At 40.6% G+C, this 20644-nt stretch overlaps 2 protein-coding genes across 2 annotated transcripts; one reads left to right on the top strand and one right to left on the bottom strand.

The window, feature by feature from the left end:
• The first annotated feature begins 13233 nt into the window (after positions 1-13233).
• Positions 13234-16317, top strand: LOC6582529 (zinc finger protein CG2199). Its single transcript, XM_002008194.4, has 3 exons — positions 13234-13456; positions 13542-15805; positions 15871-16317. The coding sequence occupies exons 1-2, from the start codon at positions 13316-13318 to the stop codon at positions 15798-15800; spliced, it is 2400 nt and encodes a 799-aa protein (XP_002008230.1). The 5' UTR covers positions 13234-13315; the 3' UTR covers positions 15801-15805; positions 15871-16317.
• On the bottom strand, positions 16023-20612 carry LOC6582530. Its single transcript, XM_002008195.4, has 4 exons — positions 20251-20612; positions 19338-19410; positions 17971-18240; positions 16023-17913 (listed from the first exon to the last, which is right to left on the bottom strand). Exons 1-4 carry the CDS (start codon positions 20302-20304, stop codon positions 16412-16414), a joined length of 1899 nt encoding a protein of 632 aa, XP_002008231.1. The 5' UTR covers positions 20305-20612; the 3' UTR covers positions 16023-16411.
• Between the last annotated feature and the right edge of the window lie 32 nt (positions 20613-20644).

Raw genomic sequence — 20644 nt, forward strand, 5'->3', positions numbered from 1 at the left:
TCACAGTGAAAATATTATATATAGCGTTATTTAAATTCAGCATTTTAATTAATATGAAATCATTTAACATGGAAAATAGAAGACTAATATTAGAAGTAAAAGTGAAAATATAAATTTATATAATTGACATATATAATTTAAATTTATATAATATACATAATTATTATTACATATTTCATTAATGTCTGCATTCTATGTATGCCTGTATTTAATCCTATAAATGTCTGAATCAGAGAGTTATTCCATTACATATACCACGAATTGCCATGTACTACACCTGCTGCTAACCCAATTCAACGAAGCTCAACTGCCCATTTCGCATATTTGGCAAATACAAACAATACGTTTCGGATATCTCATGGCGCGCATTGCATAATATTAGCCGAGAAGCTACAATCGGATAATGCTGTTTGGGAAATCTCAGAGGTGGCTGCCTCGATGCTGCCCCTTAGCCGAAATGTTGTTTATCATCGCAACTCAAATTTACTGCTGTTATTGTGGTTGTTGTTGTGTTATTGTTGTTGATGGTCAGTTTTGTTTTGTTTGTAGATGACGCAGCGCATTTTCCCGATCTACTTGGCCACTTGTGCGTTTGGCTTTATTAAATATTTGGTTTAAGCCGATTCGAGTCTTTAAGCCGCTTCTTAGTTCGTCTTCCTTCTGCTCGCGCAGTTGCTAATTTTTGCATGCGACTTCAAATTATTTGCTAAAATATTTGCACCTCTAAGTGGAGCAGTGGCAGCAACCGTCGTGCTGATGGCCATCAAATGCGCTTGGCATGTGACCAATGCCAGGCAGTGCGAAGCGTTTGGCTAACGGGCTGCCCAGACCCAGACCCCTTCGCTGTGGGTTAGAACCTTGAGCCCAGCGGTGCGGTAAACGTTAAATTACAAAAAATAATATTTTCCTTTTGGCCGGCGGCGCATTAATGTCACTCAGCTTGGATTACAGCTGCGCAGCTGGACAAGATTACCATTCCCTGGCACGGCTGCGTTTTCGCTTTTCATGAAATGCCAGCGGCCTTGCCGTTGACTTACTGGGTTAAGCTCGGTAACCAGCTGTGTGTTTGTGTATGTGTGTGTGTGTGTGTGTGTTTGATGATGGTGGCTTTAATTACACTTATTCTGATTAACGGTGTCACGCCTCTAACTGATATTTGCATAGATCAGCAAAGGTGCTCAAGTTCGTTGCCTAAGTCTTTTGATTGACTAATGAGCACGGCAACTCCAGCGATTGTTATACGGGTAAGAAGCTGGTCAAAGGCCAACCAATTCGTTGATACAATTCACCGTTAGTTCTAGAACTGTTATTAAACTGGCAAAAAAACTGTTATATAATAGCAGCTATTGCAATTTATCAAATGCTGACAATTTTTATATTGTTAAAATTGTTATATAATAATAATATGCTAGTAAAGTGAAATGCTGATCTGTTTTTAAACTGTTATACTATTGTACTAATTAACTGTTATACTGTCATACTGTTATACTGTTATATTGCTATACTGTTATACTCATGTTTGGTTGCATCTATATCTGAAACAACTATGAAACTGTGATTGGTTCATCCTTCAATCCGTTCATTGCCTCTCGCCTCAAATCAGTTTGGCGTTCCTTCGCCCCAGAGCTATTGCGAACCATAGCAGTAGTAGCCACTTTTGAAGGGCAGCTCATTAAAATGGCATAAACAAGAAAACAACACGAATTTGACGTAAATGCTAACCACAGTTGAAGGCAATTTTATGCATATCAATGTAAATAATTTGCATGCCTGTTATACAAACTTAATTGTTATGGCTGGCCAACGGCGTGTGTTGCCCATAATTCAGTTTTCAGCTACTGGCTAAAAAAAGAATTGAAGCGTATCGCTGGCCAGCTGTATGGCCTCTTCCTTCTTCTACTACTACTACTACTACTACTACTACGACTACAACAGTCGCACAGCTGCATGCCAGGTATGCGAATAGTCATGCATGCCAAAAATGATGGTGTTATTAATTATATTATTTATCAAGTTATTATTTAAACGCTGCGATCGAGCGTCGCCAATCGATTTCCAATTTGCAATAAAACGCGCGCGTTCAATAACCGATAAGCGATGCGACATTGATATTGTTAAACGTTTGGGCCGCCCCCCTCTCCACGGCTACTCCCCCCAGCTGCTGGCTGCTGCGTGCTGCCCATTGTCACGCTTAATCTCTGCTAATTTCACGATGCTTAATTAATGCTTCAATCATTTGTTTATTCGATATTGTTTTTTTTTTTTTTCTTATGGTCTTTTGGCCATGTTACAATTTGCAGGCATTTGAATTCGTTTCTGTTTTCTGTTTCTGTTTCTGTTTTTTTTTTTTTTTTTTAATTCAATTTATAATTTTTAATTTTTGCCAACACTTAAACATTTGTTATTAATTTTCAATTTGTTGTTCCTGCTCTTTGTCGGAGTGCTGAGCTAATGCTCAATTTTATGAAGCATTAACAAAAAGAGCTTCACTGCCCGCTTAATGGCATTCTTCATACGTATACTTAATATTTTCGCGACCTTCGCGATCAGCTGGCTGGGAAGGGGACAGGCTGTAGATATAGAGTTTGTTTGTTTGTTTTTGTTATTGTTATTTTGTTCAGTTAAGATGAGTGCAAGTCTCAGTCGGCTGGACACGCACTTAATGCGGAACTGGAAGTGTGAGGGCTGCCCTCGCTGAATTTTGTCTTTGTCTGTGTCTCTCGGGGTTCGGCCAGTTGATTAATTACAGAAATGTTGTTAGACAGTTTAGCTAATGGCACCTAATGTAATCCACTTCCACTTCTAGACGTCGATTCCGCTTCCTAGTTTCAATTAGTCTTCAATTGTGCAACGAAGCGTTGAAGCGCCTCTGCCTTTGCCTCTGCCTCTGCCTCTGGCTCTGGCTCTGCCATCAATTAACATTAACATCTGCATCAAGTATTCCAATTGCCAGGCCATAATCGATTCTCGATTTGAAATCTCAATTGAGTTCCCACGCCGATGCCATACCGTATTGAGTTTTGCATTTCATCAATCAGAGCTCTCACTCAAATCATATTTCGCCAGACTTATAAATAAACATCAGACAATTTCGACTTGTCGCAATTACTGAGCCAAGCTCTACAACTAGTTCTACGCTCAGTCTCATTTTCATTTTCATTTTTATTTGCATTTCCATTTCTGTGCACATCTGGTCGTCGGCAGGCAATCAGAGGGGCAAGTCAATCAACTGGATTACAGGTGTTACTGTTGCCCCGGGCTCAGAGCAATTAGACACAGATTGCCAATCCGTATGCAGCTTTAGGGAAAAGGGCCATTCGCCTAGTTGATTGCGCCGCAAATACTGCAAATCATGGCAATTACGTGCGGGCCACGGCCAAAAGGTCTCCCCTAGCTCCCCCTAGCTGCTCCACCTCGAAATTAGTTGGCAACGTGTGTGTTAATTATTCAATACGACTGAAGAGAATCGAGAACTCGACTGTTGTTAATTGGTTAGGGAGACAACTGCTTGAACAGGTGTAGACTAGGACTGCAGCTGTTTGTGTTTCAGCTGCTGATCCAACTGTTGCTGCTGCCGTACCTGTTGCTAACTGGGCTAATTTACACTGTCCTGCAGGCAATGAAATTGCTTTTAATGATGGGTGTAATTGCTTGCTAAAGCTATCACATATCATATTCGTTATCTCTTATATGAGATGAGCTGCATACTATCACATAAATATCGCTCATTCTCCTTCTCTTTCTTTTGATATATACATATGCATGTAAAATATTTTAATTGACCTTGCACTTTCTTTATCTCTATTAGTCTCTATCTGCCTTTTATTCTCTCTATCTCTTTCTCTCCCTCAAAATGGCTATTTCCCTCTATTATTCTCTCTTCGTTGACCTTCCTTTCTCTTCTCGCTCTCCATTTTTCCTCTCTGTTCTTCTCTCGCTCTCATTTTCTCTCTCTCTCTCTCTCTCTCTCTCTCTCCACCCTCTCTCTCTCCTTTTCTATCTCGCTCTCTCTCTCTTTCTCTACCTAAACAACTTTCTTTCCCTTTCTATAGCCATTTTTCTTTCGGTCTATTTCTCACTCCCTCTCTAATTTTTTTGTCTTTCTACATTTTCGCAACTTTTGTTGCTCAGTGTATTTGTCGTGTGAGTCGTAACTAATTCGAAATTAAAATATGTGTCATTTGGACAACGCAACAATTTTGTTGTACATTTTTTTTTTACTATTTTTTTTTCTACACTTTTTCTGTTGTCTTGCATCTGTTGAGTTATGAATGCAAATGTGCAATGCTGCTCAGCTTAGCTCAGCTGACAGTTGGCAGTTTCTATCGATGTAGTGCATCAGCATCAACAGATGTGCCCCTAACAACAACAACAACAACAGCAAATCGACAAATTAGACACGATTGTAGCCAAACACGATTGCCACAGCCAGCAAATGAACACAAATAGTATATGATACGAACATTAAGAGAATATATATATATATATACACTCATATATAGATATTTGTGTGCAAAGAATATATATCTTATGTGAACGCTCCAAAATGACGGCGGACGACGGATGGAAATTCATTAAGTGAGGCAGGCGGCAGGGGATGCAGGAGTCGGAATGCATGCTGCAGCCGGCTGTCATTTGAATGATATTCATCAGTTACCCTTTTTGTGCTAATTGATGTTAAATTGTAGTTACCAGGGAGGGGTGGAGGGGGGTTGGCGAGTACTTAGCTTGTCTAGGGCACAGCTGTGCGCATTTCGAATGAGATTTATATTTATTGAGCTGTGCAAATGTGAACAGCTGGCTGCATTTAATAGTCACACACACACACACACTTAGTTACGCCTACTCTGCTCCCCTCTCTCGCCCCGTGCCCATAGGCATACACAAATTATATATCAATCAATTGCATTTAGATTTGAGCTTTTCCTCGTCTCAACCTTGAGCTGCAGTTCGACTCGTTTGATTGAAATTTCCAATTACAAGTGCAGACAACAACTGGAGCTGCGCTGCCCCCCCTACAATGCCTCCAACACCTCCCTCTACTCCGCTACCAAGTCAGCTTCTCACATTGACTGCGATGATTCAGTAAAATGCAAATATTTTGTGTTGTTGTTGTTTTTCTTGCTTGAGTTGTTTTTTGTTTATTTTCTGTTTTCGGTTATCTTTTTTTTATTTTGTTACTTCTATGGAATTCTTTTGCGCATTCTGAGGAAATCTCGCATATAAAAACGCAGCTGGCGCCAACAAATAAATAATCAAAATAAAAAACAACTCAACCAAGAAATAAATAAAAAAAAAATTCCCCAGGCCAAAAGTCGCTCAGCTAAAAAAAAAACCTGACTAGCTGCAAAATATTTTTTGAAAATTATTTATAAAAATTAATATCTATAACATCTTGATAGTAGTGTGTATAAAATTCGTTTTGCTTCTGTTTTGTTGTTGTTGGTCAATGAACGCATTCGATATCCAGTTTGACTATTTGAATTTCGCACCACGCTGCGTATGCTTCATATTATTTTTCTTGTGTAAAAGCCATCAAAGGCATCTATAATTAAATTATAAATAGTTTTTTCTTTTGTTTCCACACACATATAAATTGCTACTAATTAACGCTAGAAGCTTGAAATTTTATCTGTTTTATGGAGTTTTGTTGTTTATGGCCAGGTTTTATTATTGTTATTGTTATTGTTATTATTCAATTCTTGTGGGTGTTTAAAGTGAAGATGTTGCCGTAGAGTTTTACTTGCCTTTGCACCTTGGCTGGTTCCACAAAAAATTCACTGAAACTTGAAATGTTTTCTTTTTGTTTATATTTTATTTGGAAGTTTTGCAAGTTTGTTTTAAGCACTTGAGTTTGGCAGCCGCGCCTTATATAAAAAAGGGTTTTTACTTAGTTAAATTTTGATTTGTTTTTTTTTTTCGTTTAATGTTTGAGCTTTTGTTTTACGGTTTACAACATTGCGCGTGAAACTGATGAGCCGCTGAAGCCGGGCAACGACAATCGTCAACTGTCATTCGGTGGGACGACACTCGAGGCGTTTAATGGCCAAATAAACCCGACAAGCTTCAAAATTCGACAGCAGCGCTGCTAGCTCAGGCAGGTAACTGCGGTCAGGTAACTGCTGCCAGCTGCCTGCTGTCTACCGCCTGGCAGCCGCCTTCAAGTGCACGCCCCTTAGGCGGCCGCTCATCAATTTTTCATTTAATTTAAATTTAGCTATGTACGTGCAGTCGCTCGAGAGCCGTGATCGAGCCACACAGCCTAGACGAGGGACAAGAGCAGAGCCAACAAACGAAACGAATTCTTTTCACCTTGCATTCCGTTGACGATGACGCGCACCTCTCAACGATGACGTGGCAGATCGAAGCGACTCCGAGTTCTCGCTGAGTCCATTTGAATTTGCTTCGATCTATCCATACGTGCCGAAGCTATCAATGCGTCCAATTTGTGACCAGGGTCAGAGTAGGGCGAGAGCAGTGGAAGGGGCAGCGGTGGCAGCGATGGCAGCTGCTTGGCTACCCAATTGGAGCTCAAATTTCAGCTACTGTTTGCTTATGCATGCGAGCTGGACTCGAGAAAATAAAATTAAAACAAAACGTATAAAAAAGGTCAGCGTATTGTCAGCAATGTTGGTTTAATGTTGTGACTAGAACTGAGCGACGAGTTCGTTGCCTAAGTCTTTTGTTATGCGTGTCTGTTTTAGCTAAAGTGCGATAAATGATGCATTACCGGAAGCTAGTCGCGTATTGTTTTATTATAATTGAGGTTTTTTTTGGGTAGTTTATATTCTGCAAACGACTTACAGATGCCCTATAGATGGGAGCGACTGTGCGTTTATTACTTGCATATGTTAACACACAGATTGTAGAAGACTGTAGAAGTTTATAGAATCATGGAATAGAACAGTCACATAGAAGACTATAGAAGATCTTAGACAATCATTGAATATCGTAGCAGATCTTTGAAAATAGAAAATCTTGAATGACTATAGATCATGGAAGACCACAGATCATTATTGTAGATCATAGAAAATACAAAGAGGTCATAGAAGATTATAGAAGATCATAGCGGATTATATTGTGGATCACACAATATCAGTGAAGATCATGGGAACAATAGAAGGTAATGGATGACCATAAGATCACACAGAACATAAAGATGATTAGAAAACAAATCAGAAACTAAACTGAGGATCAGTATTAATCAAAAACGAAAAACTGTTATAAATGAAAAATATTCGAATTCTTGTATTTTAATATACCATATCAGGTATTATAGAATATCATGTGCCCCATAAACCCTATGATTGATGATTTTCCAATTCTGCGATAAACCAAAACTTACAAAACATTTGAGCCAAGCTCAACTGTCGCTGCCAATTCGCCAGCTCACAGAGTTCGATTCTTGATAATAAAATTAAATCATTAGAGCGAAATAAAATGGGGAAAAAACGATTTACAATGCAAAAAGCTAGTTATATAAGCGAGTGTTGCGTGGGTGTGTGATTGAATTTGTAATTCCGTGCACGATATTTGAGCGGCTCAGCGATTTGAAACTGGATATTTGCAAATGATCATTCATAAATTTCAATGTTAATGATCAAAGTGTGTGCAGATATCGCAAATGAAATCGAAGCCGAATGCCGCACGCCGAAAGCCAAAGTCGAAACTGAGTCGCAAAGTTTGTTTCTATAATTAATGAGGCTTTTTAACGCGATATTTAACAGAAGCATTCGACACATGAGCGACATGCAAACAGTAGCTGAAACAAATGCGATTCTCGACTCGACGCGGGCCGAGACATTGATACAGTTGCTCACATGTGTGATAAGCAGGCCAGGCGCACTGATAAGGCGGCCAGGGTCGCCATATTGAAGCTTGACTTGACTTGGCTAAAACTTTGCCTCGCTGCTTCCTGTAGCTTAACTCAACTTGGCTGGCATTGAACTTCCTCGCGCACGTAGCCTCAACAACAAAAGCAGCGCAAACATTAAGCAAAAATATGGGTAATTGTGTCTGATATTGTTGCTGTTGTTGTTGCTGTTGTTGTTGTTGTTGCTGCTGCTGCTGCTGCTGTTTATCATTATGCTGACAATTATTGTTCAGTTAATAACAAATTGCTACAAGTTCTAGCAACAAGACCCAGGCCCCACACCGAAGGTTCCACAACTCATTTGAAATTCTGAAACACTTCGACAACGAAACGCTAATAGAAACCCAACATCGGCATTGTCATAGTCATATACTTAATATTTTTCCATTTGGAGGCACCTTGCGTAACAAATTCGGAGAGCATTAAAGCAGATATAGTTCTACAGCAACAACAACAAAAGGCTATTCGCTGTCTAGTTAGCTAATGTAAAAGCATATGATCTATGGCTAGTTCATAGTTTTATCTCTGAGAACCAAGGCTGTAAGTCGCTTAGCAAACTGATTACAGACAATTAGAGTTTGTTGGGGAGGTTTTACTAATCATAAGTGGCGGGTCAATTCATGAGAATCACAAAGGAAGGCAGTGCTTTACAGCTTTGTTAAGCTGCTTCATATCCCTAATTACAGTGAACGGAAATTTTTTGATAATCAGGGGCATTTATAAAGCAGCGTACGGTATATCCTGACAGCTTTACGCTTTATAATGTATAATGCATAATATAATATAATGTAATTAATATAATTGCTAAAAATATAATCGTAAAGAAAAGCCAATATATCATCACATGAGAATCACAAAAGGAGCCTTGATCTATAGAGTTCGAGCAGCAAATAGTATAAACCATAGCAAATCGGTCTTTGCCTATGCTCATGGGTGGTCCGTGGAGCTGCCCCTGCCTATGGGGATGCCTGTGCAGTTGGCCACACGCCGTTCCGCTTTGAGCCAGATCAGTGAATATATTCATTATTCATTATTCATTGATGGACAGCAATGCGGAACCAGAGATTAGCGGGCTTTCCTTAACGCCAAATACATATACATATGATGCCGCCAAAGCTGGGAGAGTACGAACGCCCGGAGCAACAACGCCCCATTTGCCGGTTTCGATTTGGAGTTTTGAAGTTTGAGCCATTCAGTTCTTTTCAATTTTTGCATAAACGAAATGATGACAGCGAATGCCGTCAAATAATTAAGGCTAATTCGACAATGCGCATTTGGTCTTTGCCAGCTTTAGCTTGGCTTGGCTCTTGGTTTGGCTTGGCCTGCTGCCGAAAATATTCAAACAATCATTAATCACAACTTTTTTCTCTTTTTTTTTCGTATTTTTGGCAAGCGTGCGGAATGAGCTAAACAAATTATTTGTCACACAGTGCGCATCGCATGGCAAAACAAAGCAATTAGCTAATGAACGCTTATCGCATTTCGGTATCTCGGCCTCCCAGCGTCACAGCTTCACAGCATCGGGGCACACACACGCGACCCGCGATGCCTTTGCCACTCTCGATCCCAAAAAGGCAGTTGACCCGGAAGTGCGGGAGCTGTTCCACTTACATCGCAGCTTCATGTTCCGCTTCATATTCATATTCATATTCTAGTGGAGATAACTTTGCTCTATGGCATTCCAAAACAATGAAACCTGACAAGCTGACAAGCCGTCCATAATCCGACACATTTTATGCGTCGTGCTATAATTGTCTTGCATAGCATCTATAATTTATTATGTAAAACCTTTAAGTCTTTTTAGCGCAGCATTCGAATCAACTTGGCTTTAATACTCCTTCTTTTTTTTTTTTGTCTACGTGCATAAATAATTTTTGGTTCCGCATTGCTGTCCATCCATTGCTCTGATAAACATCGACTACTTGAGGCATGGAGTTACCATGGATACAGGTCATCTGTTAGTCAGCTATTCTCGACCAATCTACTGCCGCTTGTTCCATGTATTTTACACATCAAACATATATTTATTCTTTAATGTATTTTCGCTAATCTTTTCTATTTCTGGCTGCGTTTTTATTAATAATAAATCGCTACAAAATGACGCGGGCAAATTTTATTTTTGTATACACTGAACAAAATGGGTGAATGTAATTGAGCGCTAAGTGTCATGGAATAAATAGGCATTGAGCAGAATAAAGATCTCAATCGATCGATAAAGTCGTGTCCATATGACTGCATCTCTGATGATGATGAATAAGAATGCAGAATGAACAAGAATATGGAAAGAATAATGAAGAATGATGAATGAGGGGTAATGAATGCTGAATAACGTTTCTATTTATGCTTCTAATGAGCTCAGGGTATCTGTCAGTCGTACACGCTCGACTGGAGCACTTCTACTAATAAATCGCTGCAAAATGATGCTGGCAAGTTTCATAATGTTATTGTCATAATTCTTGATGCTGTTCTTCTTGTTGTTGTTGCTGTTGTCATCGGTGTTGTATTCTTTGTTGTTAATGATATTGTCAGTGGCATCGACACCGCATCAGGTGTATTTGCTATTGGTTCTGCTCGGTCTCTAGCTATTGTTACTGAAGTGGGATTGTCGAGCATAAGTGGGCAAAAGGCCTTTTGTTGGATTTCTTCTTAAATATAGATAATACTGGATAATTAAATAGCATTACACAGTCAATTTGATACAAATATATTTTGGTCTTTAACTTCCGCATAAATATAAAAACAGATCACTGGGTTTTTTCTATTTACATTTTTTTTTTGCGTACATGCCCCAGGGAATGGCAGTTAGTGGAGTAATTAAATTGATTTTGCTTAGCGAATGCTTGATTACAAGCTTAAAGTTGTTCAATTAAATTTAATGCACACATTTATTAGCAAAATAAACATTCAATTTCATTATCTTTATTTGTCCGTCAGTTGTGCGTCTTCTGCTTCTTCTTCTTCTTGTTGTTGTTCATCATATTGTTCATTAGCTTATTTTTATTTTTAGAAATCAAATATAGAGACCTCTGCGGTTTAGATGTTGCTATTTTTAAAGTAATTCTCCACACCGATTTAAGACTTCTATTTATAAATGTAAAGAAATAATGGCTACGAATTAGCTGAACTTTAAGTTTGGCTCAACTTCCGCGACTGTGGGAAGTCGCAAAAATAAAACAATAATAAAAACAAAAAATATAGCACTGAAAATATGGCTGGAACTCAAATTACAAAAGCTTAGCTCCGTTTAGAATGCGACTTGGATAGCCTTTAACATGGACAAGCCAATGTTTGGGTCAAGTGTGCACACGATTTGTGTTGCTGCTGCTGTTGTTTATGCCTAACGACAATCCATTAATTCTGTAAATGCTTAAGTGTATTAATTAAATTTATTACGTAAACGCTGCAGTTAATGCCTCACTCGATGCCGGACAATTAATCAAAGGTGACAAAATCGATTACCTTGATGCGAATTAAGGCAAGCTCTTTTTGCATTTGGGGCAATTGAGTATTTGAAATATTTATGGAAAATGTATTAATTATATACTGAATAACCAATAAATAAACGCGGAATGAATAAGGCATAAATATAAAATATAATACTAAATATAAGTATAATAAACAGTAAATATAGTACTGAATATAGACAAAAGTTAGTAACCCTACAGGGAAAATATATACCAAAATATACTATATATATATATATATATATTATATAATATACTAAACCTGATAGACTGTAGAATATTTACATAATAAATCTATACTAAATATATTGTATGCATAAAAAAGCACTAAAAATAAGAACAAATTAATAATGTATATACTAACTAAATAATTAATCATATACTATATATACAAACTTATAGTGAGGTTTTTTTATAATATGTAAATTGGCTAAATGTTAATAAAGCCTGCTTATGGCTTAAAGAGTTCTTTGGAGTGAACACCCACTGGAAGGTAGAACGCTTGTGGCGTTTCTTACAACAATATTGTTGGGTTGACAAGTTGGTCAATGGGTTATTATGATAATGAACTCAATTACGGCACAAAAGCTTTAGCCATCATAGCCGGACGACCGCCATAGCCAGCCGCTGTTGTAATTTGCTTGGCCTTGGGCCGCCGGTGCCGTTGCTGTTGCTGTAGCTGCCGCTTGGCAGATTTCACAGCTAGAGAAACTTCGTTTCGGTTTCTATTGAGAGTATATTCTGCTTTACACAATGCCAACCGCTCGACAAAGCAGCTGAAGAAGCAGTCATAGTAGTAGCAGAAGCACTAATAGTAGTTGAAGAAGAAGAAAAACAAGAGAAATAGTAGGCAAAAGGCACAGCTGGCCAGGGCTGGAGGTCAAGTCGGCTCTGATCGAGTTAAGTAAATCAAGTTTACTTATAAGGCACAGCCGACCAAGCAGGGCATTAAACGAGTGAATATACAATTACACCAAAGTAATTAAAATGATTCAGTTAATTAAGTGCGGAGTCCACCTTTCTCGCAATCCGCCACCCACCAGTTGATTTATAATATTCAAGCTCGAATTCGAATTCGCTTCTTAATTGAACTTTTAAGTTGCGTCAACGAGTTCAAGCACATAGCAAATAATGACCGATGGGAAACTAAATGCAAAAATGAAATTCCTTACAGCGATTATGCGGAATAAGTACATGAAATTATGTAGCTTCAATGGCCAATTGTTCGGGCAAACACAATATTTGGCAAAAAGTCTTTAAGTTCCCAGTGAAGCACTTGATATAGCGAATGTGCCATGTTTGGAAGACAGGGCAAATAGCTACTGTAAAAAGCTTGCTTATTGAATTCGCGTCGCGAGAAATCAATCAACAAATGATTGCGCTGAGGTATTAGTTAGGTACCGACCATTGTCGTATGACCTTCATTAAAATCAAACACATTTTGCTGTGCGAACTTGAGCCGTTCGGACGTAATTACTGTCAAGCGGAATCGGATACTGAATTCCATGCCAAAAAAATGCAAATGTTGACCGAGGAACTACCTCGAAAAGTCCAACGACTCTCGTGCCAAATGCCAAATGTGGCGACAATTAGGCTTAACGAGTGCTCAATCACTCACAGCTGGCCCAGAGAGATAAGCTTCTACATTTACTGGCACGTTTGGGCATTGAAATGGTAACAAAATCCAACTGCCTCGGGGTGCGTTAATTTCAAGTAGACGCAAATCAGGGGCAGCTCAATGCGATAAGCTAACAAATGTAGACAGTTGAATGTGAGTGATCGTTATATTTAAAACCAGCAAAACAAGAAATATCGATAGTTGTAATTTTATCGATGATAGACGAGTATATCGAGTGTGCAGCCCTCGTTTTGTATTAACATACGTTTTTGCTTAACAGTGTAACCAGACATTTCAAATTATATTGCTAGAAACAACGTGCTGCTACTCGGATTTTAAGCATTTTAAAAATAGGACAAAATGAGCGGCTATTCGAAAAAGGAGCTAATCCTTTGTGACTATTGCCAGATCGAGAAGGATGCAAATCAGATTTACACGGCCAGAAAACAATTTGCTGGCTGCAAAATCGCTGACATTCTACAAAGTGTCACCCAGTTGACCGTAAGTACAGTCTAAGACATGAATTGATTTCCATATAGTACATATACAAGTGTACATAAATAAATATGCATTTGTAATATTTCAGATACCAGTCGCAACACCAGTTAAGTTATGCAGTCTATGTGCTTCCACTTTGCATGCCACAACCGGCGCTATCGCAAAAGCCGTTGAAATGGTTTCCAAATTGTTGCCAGTTGCCAAGAAGCAGAAACAGCAGCAAATTGAGACTGTTCTAGTCCCTGATGATGAGGGCGATACAGAGCCGACCAGACGTTTGTCAATCGTTGACAGTCCTAAAGTATCAGCTAAACAGCCAACATCAGCGACACCCAGCAAAAAAGATAAGAAAATCATTACAAACATTAATGGCACGCCCACAAGGGTACAGCAGAGTCCAAAGACTCTGCCGGCTAAGGCAAAGTTGCCACAGACAAGCACACCAATAACAGCAGTGCCATCTACTCCTAAGAAACAACAAGACGACCTCGAGAAGAGTCTGCAGAATTCAATTAAGATAACAACGACCAAGGATGTGCCCAAAAAGAACAAGGAATTCAATCAGCTGTTCGGTAAAAACGACGATACTGTCACCGACTCTGAGGAAGAGGATGGAGAAGAGGAAGAAGGTGGCATCGAAAAGGTAGATTTTAAGAACATCGCTATTGGCTTCGAGTGCAAACTGTGCGACTTCACTTCCCCAAATCCTATCCCAATGAAACGACATTTAAAGGAATTGCATGGCCAAAAGCGTCCCCGCATTTACAACTGCTTGAAATGTGCCAAAAGTTTTGGTGTACTGAAATCCCTAAAGGCGCATTTGTTGACACATGGGATTACCGAGGAGAAAGATGAGAAACAAATTGCTCCCGATCCACAGCTGGCAGTCTTAACTGCCCTAAAGCCAAAGCAAAAGCCGCTAGAAGCTGTCGCAAATGATGAATCTACTTTTGCCGTCACAGACACCAACTCGTCGACACCAAAACCCGCCGGGCATCCGGCTCAGCCAGAGATACAATCCAAAAAGTATCAGTGCGAATTATGCCAACTTGAACTGGATGAAGTCAAGTCGTTGCAGGAACATTTAAAGACTGTCCACAACGTCGACCGTCCCAAGGTATTCAAATGCGACGTGTGCAACAGTTACTTTATGTACAAGAAAACATTGGATCACCACTTTAAAGTCAAACATATCACCGGTAATGGGGAAGGGGCTATCAAAAAAGAATCGCCGGCTAAAATTAAGATTCGACGCAAAACTGTGTCAGTCGAACGCAGCCCAGCTAAAACTGTGAAAACCGGCTACCCACAATTGCCAGTAAAAATTGCAGCCAGGCGCAAGACTGTAGCAGCGGAGTTGATTGAAGGGAATGAGTCAGCTGTCCAGATAATGTTGAAATCGCCAGCTAAAAATCCGGAAAAAGAAGCAGAAAAATCCGACTTCCTTATTGACAAAGCCATCGTTGAAGTCCTTGACGAACTTATCGAGGATCTACCAATGCCAAAAGAGAGCAAATCAAACGAGGATAGTGCAATTGTCGCAGACAAGTCAAAGAAGGCTAAGAAACCAACACAAATGCTCAAGCAATCCTTTGAGTCGCTGTTGGAGTCGCCTATCAAAAAGAAACCCAGAACTGAGTCCATTCAATCGGATAACATGAATAAATCAAAATCAAAGGGCGAGCAAATCCCTGCCACGCTCACCCAGCAAAACAGCGTCGACTCGACTCAGATCACTAAAAAGAGTAAGGCCATAAAAGATATTGATTCGCTAGATTCATCACAAGCTATAGAGAACGGCATGCAGACTAAGAAATTCAAATCCCAAAAAGAAGTAGAAGATATAAACTTATCAGAGAGCATGAATGGGTCACCAAAGAAATCGAGCAAGCGTAAACAGCGAGAAGAGGAATCATCACAGGCGGATACGGCCGACGAGTCTCAAGTGTCCCTCACTGCAGAGCTGAAGTCGCTGAATAATTCTAAGGCGGGCAAATTGAAGGCGGGAGATGTCATTGATCTGCTCGATGAGATCAATCCCAATGTCAAGCCGCACAAGCGCATTAAACTCGACTCTCTGGAATCGGAGCTGAGCTGCAACGTCTGCAGCAAGGTCGTTGGCTCCCGCAAGCGTCTCGATTCGCATATGCGTAAGAAGCATACCGTACAACTGACTTGTCCCAATTGCAAGGTGGACTACGCCGACAACTTGGAGTACGTCAAACATTTCTCCTTCTGCAATGCAGTCGATGGTCTGCCATGCGGCTTCAAGAACTGTGAAAAGGTTTTCGCTGCGGCAAATTTCTTGAGCTCCCACTTGAATAAGAAACACAAGGGTTTCAAATAATTAAGGTAAGCAATATTGCGGTCGTTGTCTGAAGAATGTTCGATCTCAACGCGAAGCTTTGCTTTTTCAGATCTTATCACATCAATTCAGCTGGCCTTAGAGATGCCCCAATGACTGAATATTTTATTTTGTAATTTCTTTTTAAGGAAAATGAAACCATTTGTAATGAGTACAAAACCTTAAATGACCCAACACAACTATCAAGTAAATGGAAACATTTAATTAAGGAAATATATTTTTAGTTTTTTTTTTTAGATATATATTGTTCCGACTTTCATATAACAATAAGCGCAAATGTAGTTTACAAGAAGGAAAACCAACTATAATTTGAGAGCAGTTTGTATAGCAGAGCACGTTCCATATATGTACATATATATTAAATGTATATATTTTTTTGTTTTCTACATGCGTTGCTATATGTTTTAATGAGTAGCCTTAAGACAAACCCCCAACAAAAATGATTTACGCAGATCCCGCGCGTAACTCAACAAATAATAAAAACAATTTACTAGTTCAACTTTTCTACTTAATGTGTACTCTTGAATGGATTATGATGATGCGATGATGCGGATGCAGAGGTTGCCTGTGCCGGTGACTGCTTTGTTTCACGATCAGGATCCCACCTTGCTATGAATCTCAGCTTGGGCCACCTTCATAACATCGAGTGCGCCCTTCTTGATGAGCCGCTCGGCCAGAGTTTGGCCAAGCCAATTGGCCTTCTCGTAGATGTCCCTGCTGTGGCATGCATGCTGATAGAGACCACAAAACAAGTTGTCCACATCTTCAATGAGCACGGGCAGCTTGAGCTGCTGCGGCTGTGGCTGCTGCTCATCGGCATAGTCGAACATTTGCACCGTCTTCTGTAGGAACGGACATTTGGCGTGACCCGTTTTCTCTTGGCTGACTTCAAGGCCACTGCCTTGGTGCATGGCAGAGAAAGGACATTTGGAAGACGTTGGTGTTGTTGCTAACGCCGGTGTCGGCGCCGTCGATATATTGTCCGGCTCGTCTCCACTGCTGGGCGGTTGCGCAGGCAGCGCGGCAATGTGGGTGACCGGACACTTCCCCGCACTGGCGAACGAAATCTTTGTCTCGTTGTCAACAAACGGACACTCGCCCATGAAATCCTGGCCAACGTTCATCTGCAGCGGGCAGTGAACCGATGAGTTAGCATTGCTGGTGTCAGCATCGCCACCGCCACCACCTGCATCCCCGCCAGCACCCAATGCATTGTTATTGTCGTGACCAACAACGGGGCACTTACGTGCCAGGTCGATATGACGCTCGAGCAGCTCCTCCATCGTGTAGCCTGTAACAGAGGCATCCTCACATATGACCGGTGGACTGCCCTGTTGACGTGGGCTATTCGTGCTGGAATCGGATCCCGAGCCAGACCCATTGCCATTTCCATTCTCATTTCCATTGCTAAGCGTGTTGTTGCCATTCCTTGCACGCTTATTAGCTGGCGGGGAGTCGCAGCTGTTGCTGTCATTATTGTTTGCCACTTCCTGGGCCTGCTGCTGCTGTTGGTCATTGCCGCCGGCACGCTTACGACGATTCACATCTGTTTCCGATTCATTTAAGGCACAATCCAAGTGCTCGCGTATCTCAATAGCACCATCCAGACTCCACACGGCGCCTGTAAGCGACAAGCCCACTTCCTCATCCTGCTTCAACTGCTGCTGCTGCTGTCGATTGCCATTGCTAATGTTGCTTGGCTCGCCTTTCAGTTTGCTCCAGACAGCAACTGGAGCTGAGCAGCCGCCGCCCAAAGTTTTCAGGAAGCTGCGCTCGGCCAAAATACGGCATGTGGTATTCAAGCACATGAGCCGCTGAAGCATGCCCAGCACATGAGCATCGTTGGCCCGACACTCGACGGCCAGAGCGCCCTGGCCGACGGCATAGAGCAGGTCCGTGGGCTCTAGCACCTGGCTGATGCGGTTCATCCAGCCCATGCGCACGAGACCCGCCTGTGCCAGTATAATGCCCGAAAACTTGGAGTCCTTGGCATCCAGCTTGGCCAAACGCGTATTCAAATTGCCGCGAATATCGCACACAATCAAATGTGGATACTGGCGTCGAATCTGTGCAGTGCGACGCAGCGAAGATGTGCCTGTTGATGAAAGATGAGTCAGTCGAAAGCTTTTAGCTATATGCATGCTTAGTTTACCAATAACACTGCCTTTGGGCAGCGATGCAATGGTGTGACCCTTAAGATGCTCGCGCAGCACCAACGCATCCCGAGCATCCTCACGTTCCAGCACCGCGCCCACAGCCATGCCCGTTGGCAGCGCTGTGGGCAGATCCTTCAGCGAATGGACGACAAAATCGACGCCGCCATTTCGTAGTGCATCTTCCAGATCCCGGGTGAATAGGCTCTTCTCCCCAATCTTCGGCAGCGAAACGTTCAACACACGATCTCCAAATGTAGACATCGTATCTGCAAAATCAACAACAGATGCAAATGAGTTGTTTCCTTTTTATTACCGCTTCGATCTACTTTATAGGTGTTCCCTGACATTCCAGCTGATATCATTCTTATATAATCAGAGTGGCCCCGTTCAATCAGGCGTGACACGCAAACGAACTGAGTTCAGTTCCCCCCATTTAATCAGAAAATACAACACGATAGCAAGTACTCTTTTATCAGCACGCAATGCCACAAATTCTGGAGCTTATCAGACATTGAATTTGCCTACGAATGGACGCTATTTGATTGCACTTTACGAACTCCAGCTGTTGGATGTAAATATTAAATATCTAAACGGGATGTCGCGTGCTGCTCAAGGCTCTTAACATTAACTCAAATTTAATGATTAAATGGTGTGCGAAATAACGAGAACTGGCCTCAATTATTTATTATTTGTTATAGAAGTACACCCTGAAAAATGAATTTAATATCCATAAATAAACATATTACAGTCGATTTTAGCCAGTACTCTGTGTAAATATTTATTTTAATAGAAATGAAGTACATATAGGAAAAAAGTTAAAGCTATTTGAATTTATTATCAAGACCTGATAACAATATATATATTTATAATAATAAGTAGATTTCAATAGATGCTTATATTATGTCAGCAGCACGTTTGTCAAAATGCGATAATCTAGTTAAGTGTGCTTTTAATCTATAAACAACAGTCGTTAAAGTTATTTAGCAAAAGAGCGGAACAAAAGCAAAAAGTAAAAGAAAGAAAGACATTGACATTGAGCGAAATTTTGGCAAAAGGCACGCGAATGAGACGCAACCAAAATTTAAAAGATAATGTGAATACAAAATTAAGCAAATCGAACGCGCCTCTCTAAATATCTCGCATTCTATAAAACTGCAGTGGCAACAATGACTCTCAGTTCATAAACTGATTAAATTTAACGCGAGTACTGCTGAATAGATAAGACAATTGAGTTAGGCCGCAGAGAATTCATGAGTCATGGTGAAACATAATAAAATATTAATAGTAACGCACGTTTGCAAGAATCATAAATACTTGTGTAAACAAAAATATGATGCATTTCCAATTGGAAACTTTCACTTACGTATCTCGAACTTTTGCTTCGGATAGAGTTTCTGCAGTCTGCCGACGACATGCTTAGTCTGAATGAGTGCTAGCTGTAGGAGAGAAGGGAATAAAGAAGAAGAGAGAGAGAGACAAGCATAAGTAAATGCTGTTAATTGCATATGCAAATACTAAATGTAAATGAACTGTAATTGGAGAAAGGAAGTAGGAGAGGGAGAGAGAGTGAGAGCGAGCAATTGAGTATAATTAATGGTGGGTTCAAATAAGACTCGCGGTCGCAGCTGCTGTTAGATTTGTTGTTGTTGCCAATTGGCAATTCGAATTTTAATTAGCAACGATATTTAAAATATAAGTGAGTGGCCTTGATATGGCTGAACGGCAGGCTAAGACCCAAGTCAAGCCAATCCGCGTCAAGCACGACTCAAATGGCCAGCAAAATATGGTCAGAGTAATAAAAAGATACAAAACCTCACAAATCAAACGACAGGCGAGTGCGGGCAGTTAGACATTACTATTGCTTCAGCTTAATGAGAGCAACAGCAACAACAACAGCAACATCAATAGTAGCAGCAGCACCATGAGTAGCCCCACCAGCAACAAATTTAAGCAATGCGTGAGAGCCGCACGAATCTGAGCTGCTGTTGTATAACACTAACCAAAAAACACACAGTCCCAGTCAGCAACAACAAGCAGCAGCAGCGGTATTTTCTTGTTATTGGGCGAGCAACAAGTCTTGCTCTTGCATAAATATGTGTGAAGCGAGTTGTAGCGGAAGAGAGAGAGAGAGAGATAGAGAGGGAGGGTGCAAGCAATAGACGGATGAGCGTATACGACATGATTGAAATTTAAATGAAAGTTTAGCAAATCGAATGCACATATTTCAGCACACTCACACACACATATTGACTTTGACTTGTATACATATTCTTTACCTCACTTTTTCGTGAACCAACACGAATGACCTTTTCCTTGTCCTGCGTAGACATATCTTAAGTTTCTGTTATTATTGCACAATTGTTATTATTAGACAGACGTGTGTGGAGGTGGTTTAGTGAAAGTGTCTGTGGCGAGGACAAGCACAACTTTTGCACAGTAGCAGCGATGAACGATGAATGAAAACTTTAATTCACTGAGTATTAAACACACATTCTTGTCTTTCTGTCATGTAGACTTTGTACTAGACGGTTTAAAATCCAACCAATGAACCTAAAGTTAAGGTTTTATGCTGGACGATACTACGTCCGAGCAAAGAGCAATGCAGCAAGTGATTGGCAAACTCACTGCCATGCGACAAGGGCCTTGATAGACGATTACTCGATAGCTGTT

Source organism: Drosophila mojavensis, unplaced genomic scaffold (genome assembly GCF_018153725.1).
Source record: "Drosophila mojavensis isolate 15081-1352.22 unplaced genomic scaffold, ASM1815372v1 contig_74, whole genome shotgun sequence".
NCBI lineage: Eukaryota > Metazoa > Arthropoda > Insecta > Diptera > Drosophilidae > Drosophila > Drosophila mojavensis.